General features: G+C 35.1%; 1 protein-coding gene across 3 annotated transcripts in view; it reads right to left on the reverse strand.

Moving 5' to 3' along the window:
- Positions 1-12406, reverse strand: part of LOC138175909 (SRSF protein kinase 2) — a 99982-nt gene that overhangs the window by 59352 nt on the left and 28224 nt on the right. For all 3 annotated transcript variants that reach the window (XM_069106575.1, XM_069106573.1, XM_069106574.1), the window contains exons 6-7: positions 2595-2760; positions 1360-1385 (exon numbers count right to left, since the gene is read on the reverse strand). In XM_069106575.1, coding sequence (XP_068962676.1) covers positions 1360-1385; positions 2595-2760 — 192 coding nt within the window. The remainder of the gene's footprint in view (positions 1-1359; positions 1386-2594; positions 2761-12406) is intronic.

Genomic DNA, 12406 nt, shown 5'->3' on the forward strand with positions numbered 1-12406 from the left:
TTCTGTGCTGTTCTGACAGGGAAAGATCTGAATTGACTATGTCTTGTCCATCTAGCCTACAATGTGTTCACTATGCTTAAGAATTCTGGCCTTGAACAAATTTGTATTTGTTCCACCTTGTATACAAAATCTTATCTAACTACAACATCCCTGATCTTTAGGACTACTTTAGATAATGTATAGAACCTGCATGCCAAAAGAATTCATTTTGAACAATACAAAGTATTCTTTTTTTACTAGTTTCTGGATACCTCACCCAATGTTGATGCTATTAATAAAGAAGAAATGAACTTACAGAAATTAAAACTAGGACTTAACTGGATGGAAAAAAAAAGAGAAAAATAGTTAAAGCTGCTTTTACTTGCTTAGTTTTAGAAAAAAATTTATTTTTGCTGTAAAGGTTGACCATCAACTTCAGCCAAGTGTTGTGCACCTTTTCTATCATGAGGAGGCTTCACTCAAGCCATAACTACATAGAGAAACTTTTCCAGTTATCTGCATCCAAAGGAATTTAATTACTATAGTTCTTCTTGTATTTTAACTTCTAATCTGCACTGTGGTACACTGCTGCATTCTAAGCTTCAAATCTATTATGTTAATTGAAGGTCATTTGAACAATTCTATCTGACCTATCAACAAAAGTATTTTGTCATTAGTTCTAAAGAATTCAGTCAGGTTCACATGTCCAAAGATAGGCTTAATTCTAAGCCTTATATTTTGTTTGAGTGAACTTAAGGATATGTAGACTAGAGTAGGTATTAAACCGATCAGTGCCTTCCAACAAGGCTTTTGGATTATGGAGAGAGCATAATGAGAGCACTAGCTATAAAAAGTAGTAGTATAAAGGTTAACTACTTCCAAAACAAACAAACGCACAAACAAACAAAAATGGGACTTGGGAACCAAATCAAAAACATTTCGGGGAAAATATATGACTGTTTCTATTATTAATCCCCAAACAAGGTAACAGCCCCTCTACTGAATGTTGGAGAAAATAACAAAATTAATTAATCTTGGCACAAGAGCATGAAATCTATGGAAAGCATCCCAACTGAGAGAGAGGCAGCCTTGGATAAGCAAGAGCACACCAGGAGCAAGAGCCTGAGTAACACAGGGTAAGGATAAGGATAGGGTACCTTCTCAGTACATGAATAATGTTTATTAAAATATACAAGAGATGTTAAACTAGAATGAGAAACTAGGAAATAATGCTCCACAAAAGGAAAGCCTTAAAAGGGATAAGGGACAAAAGGAAAAAAGGTCTAACACGTAACTACTTAAAAGGTCAATATTTGTAAAGACCAACAATAATCTCTTTTGACATGAAGGTTAATTTAAGAGTATTGTTCAGATACTTACAGGCTTTTGTTGTGGAGCAGTACTCACTAAAATGAAATGAAATAAAATAATTAATATTTAGAGAAGGCTGTATGTAAATTTTTGCAAATGTAGTTTGAATAAAAAACATAGTTCAATAGCTCTTCGAGTACCAAACTCTTAAATATAACAATGATCTCATTCATAGGGATCTAAAGAAAGTACAAATAATGAGATATGAACAATAAAATCTCGTGTAATATTCAGTATAATCCTGTTCATAGCAGTTTACCTATCTAACTTAATCAACCATTCCCAAAGCAATTGACCAATGACATAATAAAACAAGTCATAAATTTCACAGACTCACAAATTTATTTTTTGTTAGTGAAACTATTGATATCTTGGATATACAACATGTTCTGAAATATAATGAGCATGTTTCTGTTTAAATGAAATAAATTAAATTGTTGCTTAATCGTTTCAGTCATGTCCAATTCTTCCTGACCCCATTTGGAGTTTTCTTGGCAAAGATCCTGGAGTAGTTTGCCATTTTCTTCTCCAGCTCATTTTACAGATGAGGAAACTGAGGCAAATAGGATTAAGTGACTTGCCCAAGGCCACACAGATAACAAGAAACTGAAGTCAGATTTGAACTCAGGAAGATGAATCTTCCTGACCCCAAGCTTGGCACTTTGTCCCATGCCATTTGGCTGCCCTGAAACATGTTAAATACTTGGAGCCTAATTTATAAACAGATTCTTCTGTAACCTACAAAAACTGAATAAAATTATAGCTTTGCAGCCTAAATGATACTCTATTAACATAAATAAGCTAATATACATCCCAAACGGTCTCAGAGAATAATACTGCTAACAAGTTGTATGGGGATAGACTCATATGTCCTCGATCAAATGATGATAACTGTCACAAAGATAATCTTAAAATGATGATGGATAATAGAATCATAGATTTAGAACTGGAAGAGACCTTGGAGGACAACTAAATCAAAGCCCTCATTTCACAGATAAAAGAAACTGAAGCATAGCAATTATATAACTTGCCCTGGGTCACATGGCTATTTAGTATCTGAGGCAGGATTTGAACCTGTGTCTACCTGACTACCACCTCAGGGTTCTAGACACTAAGCATACTGCCTCTCTGCAGCATAATAGTGGATAAAATCATACAAAATTGTTCTCTGTTACCTGTACATAATTTAAAGTTAGAAGCAATATTGACTTTATTTTAACTAGAGTTTGAATCAGGTCCATCACCTGCTGAGCCAGAAGGAGGAGGAGCACCTGCTTTCTGCCACTCTGTGGCCTCTGCCGCCATCCTACGTACATACGCATCATCTACACACATCAAAATGTTTTCTGGCTTGATATCAGTATGGATAATCTTGCACTTGCTGTGTAGATAATCTAAACCCTGCAGAACCTGATAACAATTTAAAAAAATGAAGAGAAAAGAAAACAATTATATGGTGTGAAGGGCAGTTATTTTAAACAAAAAGAAAATCATCAGAAATGGAATTCACACACACACTACATATATATGTATATGTATATATGTAAATACATACATACACATTCCTCTTAGCACAATGTGTGGCACACAGTAAATGCTTAATACTTATTTTGTATTTCAAAACACAAAGGATTTAGAATGAGCAAATTACTTAAAGGTAAACTCTACCTATTTCTCTCTTCATGGAAAAATGGTTTATTTATTGGTGAGAAATTTGTTCTTCCTATAAAAGACTTTGTGAATGAATTCCAACATAATAATCCATAATGTTATAATCCATAAATGCTAAAAACTAATATTCAAATATTCTGATCTTGACCACAACTAACAAGGAAACAAGACACAGTGTGAGAAGAGCTGAAAGAAGATGCTTGATACCACACAAAGTCTGCTGGATCTGGAATCAGAGACCTTGGGTTTAAATCGTGGCTCTGATGCTTAGTGCTTATGGGAACCTGAGCAAGGCCCGATGCTTTCCTGCCCCAGTTTCCTCTTCAATAAGATGAGTGAGGTAGAAAACATCTGCCACACATGACAGCTAGGAAAGTATTTTCTGAAGGCTGCTCTGTCCAAAAAAAAAAAATCATAGCTACATAATGTCCAGGTAATGATGATAAATTTAGCTAGGTTTATTCTAAGACAATTAACACACACCATCTATTGCTAGACTTGGGGATAGAAAAGTAAATTACAAGTCAATACCATCCTACATTTAAGTATGGCCTCTTTTACACACATATAAATTTGGATTTGGAGGTCCTGGAAAGAGAGGCTTAAATAGGGATCAATCTATCTATAGATATAGATATGTATATACAAATATAGACACATATATCTATACAAATATATAAACATATTACATATACGTGTGTGTGTATATATATATGTATATATATTTATGAGAGAAAATTAGAAAGTTGCTGTCCTTAGTTAAAGTGTAATTTTCTTCAGAGGCATTTTTTGTCTCTCCAAAGAAGGCCAGGATGATGAGAAAGATGATATTATAAAGGTATGCAAAAACTTGGATGACTGAGGCTATGGAAAAGAATGCCTTAAGGTAATTTGACTGAAATAATTAAAACTCTAAAAGACATTAAAATAGTTTTTAAAAGGAATGGGAGGGATAGTAGAAAGAATACTAAAGTTAAAACTCAGGTAGAGTTCTAGTTTTGGCTCCATCATTAAGCACCTGTTTGAAATTTTGGGCAAGATACACCTTCTCTAAAATGACATTTCTTCAACTGTAAAATGATTGTGGTTGTTCAATTATTCAGTTATGCCTGACTCTTCATGACGCCATGGACCATACATAGCATGCTAATACTGTCCATGGGATTTTCATGGCTAAGATACTACAGTGGTTTGCCATTTCCTTCTCCAGTAGATTAAAGTAAACAGAGATTAAGTAATTTTCCCAAGGTAATTAAGTGTCTAAGGCCACATTTGAATTCAAGTCTTCCTGACTCCAGGCCAATACTATCCACTGAGACACCTAAAATGATATGATTCTGTATTTCCTTTTTATTGTTCTATTATAAGATAACAGGGGAAAATTAGGAAAAAAATCGCTAATAAGAAAGTAATAAGCCTTTCAAAAAATGAAACGGTATATTTGGGTCTTTGATGAATAAAATGCCTCTGATCTTTATAGCAATAACTACCGGGATACAGCAAAAAGAGACAAATGAAATAATGAAGTTTCACTTCATTTCACTTCTCTAAAGCCTAAAGGTTTTCTGATAACATAGCCTGCCTTGTGAAAACCTTGACAGAGCAAGTTAGAAGCACATCTTCAACAATTTGCTCATTTTTTTTCCTTTCAGTTTCTCTCACATACCCTCCCCCACCTCTTTCCTGAATGTTATACATCAGCTCAGCAGCAGGAGGCAACATTGTAATAAGATTGAAAAAGTATACACTATCCCTAAAAGCAACAGTTCAACTGAATTTAACAGACATTGATTAAGTGCCTACTGTGTACCAGACAATGAGCCATGATCTGGGGATACAAAAATAACAACATAGTGGCAGCAGCAACAGTTGTGAAAAAGTCATTGCCTGGCTGCTATATAAGAAACCAGATTGATCTAACCATAAACAGGAGAAAATAGGGTGATCTGACATTAATCACTTACTTGTTCCATTTTTAGCCTTGCTATACAGGAATGGATAATAGCTCCAAGTCACTTCAACACTACAGATGACTAGCATTAAACAGTTCAAAACTGCTTTTTGCCAATCCCATCCCCCTTCCTTCAAAAATTACTTTCTTTAGAACAACTTGGCTAAGAGACACAGAAACAAAATGAAAGTAACACAGAAGGGAGACCTGAGATCACCTTGACTATTCCTATTTTTCTAAAAAGTCATACTTAGCATTCTTGAAAAATCTGAAAAGGGAACTAACCGAATGTAGCAAGCTTCCAAATTATTTTCTACTCGTTTTAAAGTTCCCTGACTCAGCTATCTCACTCACCAAAGCAGCCTTTCCAAACCATTTCATCCATCTTCAAAGCTCCCATATTTCTCCTTCCCCTCACCCTCTCAGCTGACAGACAACCTTACCTCATATTTCACTTTAAAAATTGATGCCACTCAGGGAATGACCTCTTCATCCCTCCTCCTCATCACACATCACCCGATGCCTTCTATTACTATCTCCCTCTTCTCCCATCTCCCATGAAAAAGTGATCCTTTTCCTAGCCAACATCTTCTCCAACAGGGAAGAATGACACCCCCCTCTATCATCACCAGTCTCTCATTTATCTTCAGTATCTCCCTGTATATTGGACTGCTTCCCTACTACCTTCAAACAAGCCCACTGGTCTCAAAAAATTACTCACTTGATCCATCCCTCCTTCCCATCCATCTATAATCAAGGCCTCTCCTTCTTCCCTTCTCACTCTCTGACATCTGGCTACGGACTTCATCATGCAACTGAAACAGATCTCTTCAAAGCTATTAATCATTTCTTAATCACCAAATCTAATGGACCTTTCTCAATCCTCATTTTTCTTGATCTCTCTACAACACTGTCAATCACCTTTTTCTTGACATAGATCTCTTCTCTAGATTTTCATGACACAATTCTCTCCTGGTTCTCCTCCTACCTTCCCATCTGCTCCTTCTCAGTTTCCTTTCCTGGATCTTCATCCAGACCATACCAGTTAACTGTGGACATTCCAGTGAGCGCTTTCCTGAGCCTTCTTTTCTCTATTGATCTCATGGATTCAATTATCATCTCTATGTAAATGATGATGCTTAATGCTACAACTAGATTTACCATTATCAAGAGTAAATTATGGGGGCAGCTAGGTGGCGCAAAGAATAGAGCACTGGCCCTAGAGTCAGGAGAACTGAGTTCAAATCTGGCCTTAGACACTCAGCACTAGCCATGTGACCTTGGAAAATCACTTAACCCCTAGTGCCCTGTCCTCCCCCCTCCAAAAAGCAAAAGAAAAAAAAAGTAAATTATGGACAGATATGGGGTGGCTAGGTGGCACAGTGAACAGAGCACAGGCCTTGGAGTTAGGAGGACCTGAGTTCAAATCTAGTCTCAGACACTTGACACTTACTAGCTGTGTGACCTTCACCAAGTCACTCAACCCCATTTTCCTTGCCTTCCCCCTTCCAAAAGAAAAAAAAATATGGGCAGGTAACAAAACTTTAAAATTGTATTCAAAATATAGGATATTCTTGTCATTACAAAAGGGAGCAATAAATTAGAAATAAATATTAAAGGGAATCTCTAATTGGATTACTGATCAGTTAAAAGTATTGAGAAAATGGGATATACATGGTACAAGAAATGGGTTTAGATTCATATGTACTCCATATTATATAAATAATATATAAATAAACACTAAGGGTACTAATTATCTAAATACAAAAAATTTATTCTAGAAGATGATAGAATAATATGTCTCAATTTTTCATTTGTAAACAAATGAAAAAATTACTGAGGACACAGTTGACGGGCTTGATTATAAAAAGCAAGGTTTCCAACAAAACAGGTATTATCTTTAAAATTAAATGAAAAAGATTCAGAAAACACTTGCCAAAAACATATTAGACAAACACCTGACATTCAGAATCTGTAAGAAATTAATAACATACCTGTAAATACTCCCTAATAGAGCAAAGGTCAAATGATACAATTTTTAAATTTGAAAATATAAAAGATTAGTAGCTACAGTATGGAAAAATACACTATTCCCTAATAATCAGAGTACTACAAATCAAGACAACTATAACATATCCCCTTACATGCAATAAATTTACAAACATTATTTTAAAAATGAAGATTACATAGAGCAGCTAGGTGGCACAGTGAATCTAGAGCACTGGCCCTGGAGTCAGAAGGACCTGAGTTCAAATCTGGCCTCAGACACTTAACACAAATACTAGCCATGTGATCTTGGGCAAGTCACTTAACCCAATTGCCCTCCCAAAAAAAGGCCAAAAAAATGAGAATTACGATAAATTTTAGTGTTGCCAAGAGCACAGGGAAATAGGCACATTCTAGCATTTTGTTAACGTGATGTGGTGAAAACTTTTTAGAATCACAAATCCAATCACATTTTTACCTTAAAAGAAGTATGGAGAGGGGGGAAATTATCTTTCTGTACAAAAATATTCAACATTGCTTTATTTATAGCAGAAAAGAGATACAGAGAAAAATGATCTTTGTATCCATAGGATACAGAATAGCCAAGCAAAATTTGCTAAATGAATATAATAAAAAGACATGACCAAAAAATAATTATGAATAACAGAAAGGAAACAGAAATATTAATATGAAAATGAGATTTTACAAAATCAGAAGAAAAACATATTTACTATAATTCGATTATTTAAAAATAAATGTTGGTTATCAAAAGTAACAACTTCAGAGTGAAAAATTTGTTAAAATATGTATTATACCATTTCCAAGGATTTATATATAAATGTTTTAATGTGTTTATATATTTACATATAAACATATATCTTCTATGTTTATATGCTGTCTCCCCCAATAGATTATAAGTTCCATAAGGACAGGGACTGTCTTTGCCTCTTTCTATATCCCCAGCACTAAGCATAATGCCTGGCAGAGAACAGAAACTTAACAGATATTTACTGATTGACTGACAGATGCTGTATCCTCTCTGGGTTTTCAAGTCATGATTCTGTCTTGGTTCCTCTACCTGTCTGGCCATACTTCATTCTCCATTGCTAGTTCATCAATCAACAAGCATTTATTAAGGACTTTTTATGTACCAGGCACTGTGCTAGGTTGTGGGGATATAATACCTTTGTAACAGTGTATAAATCTTCTTTTCTCTTTCTACAGTGTCTCTCAGGGATTTCATTGGATCTTATGTATTCAATTAGCATCTGCAAACAGATGTTTCCCATACCTACATGATTTTTCTAAACAGCCTTCATCTCCCCTGTGAGGTCCACTTCTACATCCCACCTCAATCAATTTGAACATCTCAAATTCAACATTTAAAGTCCTTCACAGTTTTGCTTTAACAAATCTTTCTAGACAAATTTTACATTATTCCCCATCTCACACTTTATGTTCCAGGTCAAATGGCCCATATTCTGTTCCATGTACACTAAACTCCACCTCCCATCTCCAAGACTTTATGCAAACTGTCTTCCATGCCTAGAATGATCTCGTTCACCTTAATCTCTTGCAATCCCTAGCTTCTGGCAAGTTTAGCTCAATTACCACCTCCTCTATAAAGCTGTTCCTTTTCCCCTCAGTTATTAATACTCTTCCATCCTCTCTACCAACAGATTACTTTATGCTGAATTTGTATTTACTCTTACATATACCGTTTTTGCTTTAGTAGAATGTAAACTAATTGATAGCTGGAACTGTTTTATTTTTCTCTCTCAATTGTCAGTGCCTTGAAGACAGTGTCTGGCACTTTATTTGGTGACCAAATGCTGTCAGAGATGGTACATAAACGAATTTGAAGGTTAATTCAACAAACATGTTTTAACAACTATTATATGGGAAATATTCTGTTAGGTGCTGGGGATACAAACATAAAAATTAAAAACACTCTCTATCCTCAATGAACTTACATTTCACCAGATATATTAACCTCCCTTCAGCTAAGAATGGGCATATAAGTGAAAAAGGACAACAAATCAGCAACTAGTCTAACTCTATTCTGTGAATCATTAAATGCTAGGCAATTCAGTGGATAGAGCATTGGCCCTAGCATCAGGAAGATAGATCCAAGTTCAAATGCAGGCTCAGGCAGTTTCTAGTTGTGCAAACCTATAAGGTCCCTGAAAGAATATATAAGTACTGTGCTTCCTTCATTTCCTCATCTGTCAAATGAAGATAATAATAGCATCTACCTCCCAGGGTAGTTGTAAAGATAAAAGGAGATAATATTTGGAAAGCACTCCACAAAAATTAAAACATTAAATAAGTGGTGACTATTAAATAGAATTCTCCAATTAGGTAGCTTTATCATTAAATAAATATAGTAATCACATCTGCTAAATCAAAAGGAGTAATAGCACACTCTGGCATATTGCCAACGTGTACACATGCATAATTCACCAAAAAAAATATGAGGTGTAACGCTTGGTATACAATATTTCAAAAGTATGAAATGTAACTATATTTTGGTCTATTTTTTTTTATTTAAACACAAGAAGAGATATAAAATTATCAAGAATATTTATAACCTTGAATATAAGGGCTAAGTTAAAAAAAACAGCATATAGAAAAGAGTTTTTGTTTGAAATTACTCTGAAGCTATAAAAGCCCTGTAGAAAATACTGTGGATATATGATGAAATTATGATATGGAGAAATAATCAAGAATATATGGCAACTGAGAAACTATGAGAGTTATGGGAAGAAGAAGAGTCAAAATGACAACAAGACTGAGAATTTGGGGGTAAGATCGTAATTCATAAAGGCCTCCCCAGCCTAGATGACTCTTACATATCTTCACATTAATCATCTACAACGGGAACCCAATATACTAGGAGTCCACCTCTAGAATTCTTGACATATGTGGATGCTACTGCAGTACACACATTGTCAATCAATCAATAAGCTTATGTATTATGTGCTTACTATGTGTCTAGCACTAGGCAGTGGAGATACAAAGACAAAATAACCCCTGCCCTCAAGTAACTTGTAGTCCATTGGAGGGAAATAAAAAGTACACACATAAATAAATATAAAATATCTATAAAGTAAAAATAAGGTGATTGGGTTGGAAAGACTTAGGAGACACTAGCGACTGGGGCAGGGGAGACTGTGGTGGTCCAGGAAAGGCCTCATTTAGGAAGTGGAATTCAAGCTAGGTTTTAAAAGATGCTACTAGGGATACTAAGAAGCAAAGGTGAGGAGGAAGTGCATTCCAGAAATGAAAGATAAACAAAAGAATGGAGAAAGGTGATGGAATGTTGTGTTTGAGAAGCAATGAGTAGGCCAGTTTGGCTAGACCACAGTACATGATGGGGGTAATGTGAAATATACTTGGAAAAATAAGTTGGAGCCAGATTGTGAAGGGCTTTAAATGCCAAATGTAATCTGTTAATTGATCTTAGAAGCAAATGGCATCTGGCTGGAGATTTCTGAGCAGAAGAATGATGTGATTAGGCCCGTACTTTAGGAATATCATTTTGGTAGCTCTGTGAAGGAAGGTTAAGAGAATGGAGAGATTTGAGGAAAGAAAATGAATTAGGAATCTTTTACAATCCAGGCAGCTAGGTAAGTCGTCATATAGAAGGGTTGGCCTAGTTGTGGAAAAGTGCTATCTTTTCATCAGAGAATGGAATAAAGCAGAAGAAAATTGGGGAGGAATTATATCAGAGGTTTATGGTAGAAGCAGGAACTCATTAGCCTAGTTTAGTTCATGTGACACCTAGTCTACATGGGTGCAAACCTAAAGAGACTTTCTGCAACACACAAATAAGATACTAAACTCATTAAAAAAAAGAATGAGAAGTGGCCCCATGGTCTAATATAAATCACTACCATGAAGGAAGTAGTAATATTTGAAAAGTATAAATTTCAAAGGATAAGAAATTTCTGCATTATGATACTAGAGAGAAGGTCAGGAAGTAGCAATGGGGAGCAAAGAATATGCCTACTCCTTTTCCTGGACTCGTGCGTGTAGGGATACATGAAAGAAATTGTATCCAACAGATGAAAGGATAGCCACAGATGTTGGTTCTTGGGGAATCAGGTCTTTGTGAGTACCGAAAGATGATGGGAAAATAAGAGGAAGAGCTCTATGACGAATAAAAGTATACTAATAATAGAATTTTTAAATAGAATAGTGGGAGACAGGGATTTTTTCACCTAGGCATCTAGGGATTCCATATCCCTGGAATTCAGAAAGTATCAGGTAGAAGGTGGCTAGCCAAAGAGTACTGATAGAGTAACTTTAGACTGGGTTCCCAATTCTCAAGAATCCTGTGAATGTCTATTAGTTATCTCTTGCTCGGGTTAAATGATTGGCCTACTTTCTTTTCTTGCAACATCTTTTTTTTTTCTTTTTGTCAAATTTTTATTTTCAGTTCCAAATTGTCACTGTCTCCCACCCATTGAAAAGGCAAGAAATATAACCCATTTATGTACACATCTTTCTTCTGACATCACGGCTTCTGGTGAGTAATTCTTTGTTGGTCATATGTTGCAGACTATTCATACCACTTAGCCAAGGCATCTCCATTATCTTTTGGATGACACCAACTATAATTATTTAAAGATGCTGGTATTTCATGATTCTCAGTCATGCATATTCGCCAGAAGAACATTTTATGTTAAAAAAGGAAGGCTTTTGTTTTAAGGAGACATTTTAAATGTTTTTAAAGCCCTGAAAATTTCCCAAAGGCAATGCAGCTCACCTTCTTCCTTTTATTCAAATTCTAGGCTAAATTAATTTTTCACCCAAACTTCCTGACATACAATTATGTATGTACATGTATATATGCATGTCAATACCCCCCCATACAGTACATATTATAAATTATATGCACACACATTTTGAAGTAAAGTTTAACTCTTATAGTTGCACAGTATGGACAACCATAAACAAAATTATTTTAGAGTCTGAAGTACACTGATGGTTTTTTAATTAAAAAAAAACATTTTGGGGGGTTTTTTATCTGTGATATTAATACCTCTGAAGTCCTAAATACCTCATTTGGCATGAGAGTGATGCTGAATTGTAGAATGTTATGCCACAGGAGCATATATTCTGGCAGGTTCGACCAAGCTTAGAAAGTTTTTAAATACATTCATTATCATACACATATACATATCATTTTAAGTACATGCAAATATCATACATTGAGAGACACTGATATTGACTACAGATAGGAAAACATAATTTGAACCAAAAATTGGTAAGTTAACAACAGCAATAGAAAAATGGCTCTAGTGAATGAGGGCCAACTGTTCTTCAGAATTTGAGTTCTGAATTTAGCATTCAATTCATTTAGGTATATACTTCTTTTATGGCTCCTGTTTAGCAAAATCTAAGATGCCCTATATAAAATTCATGGGTAAAGATCAAAATTAT

The sequence above is a fragment of the Petaurus breviceps genome, unplaced genomic scaffold (genome assembly GCF_028583685.1).
Source record: "Petaurus breviceps papuanus isolate PSGF00001 unplaced genomic scaffold, PetGlider_PUasm1.0 79, whole genome shotgun sequence".
Lineage (NCBI taxonomy): Eukaryota > Metazoa > Chordata > Mammalia > Diprotodontia > Petauridae > Petaurus > Petaurus breviceps.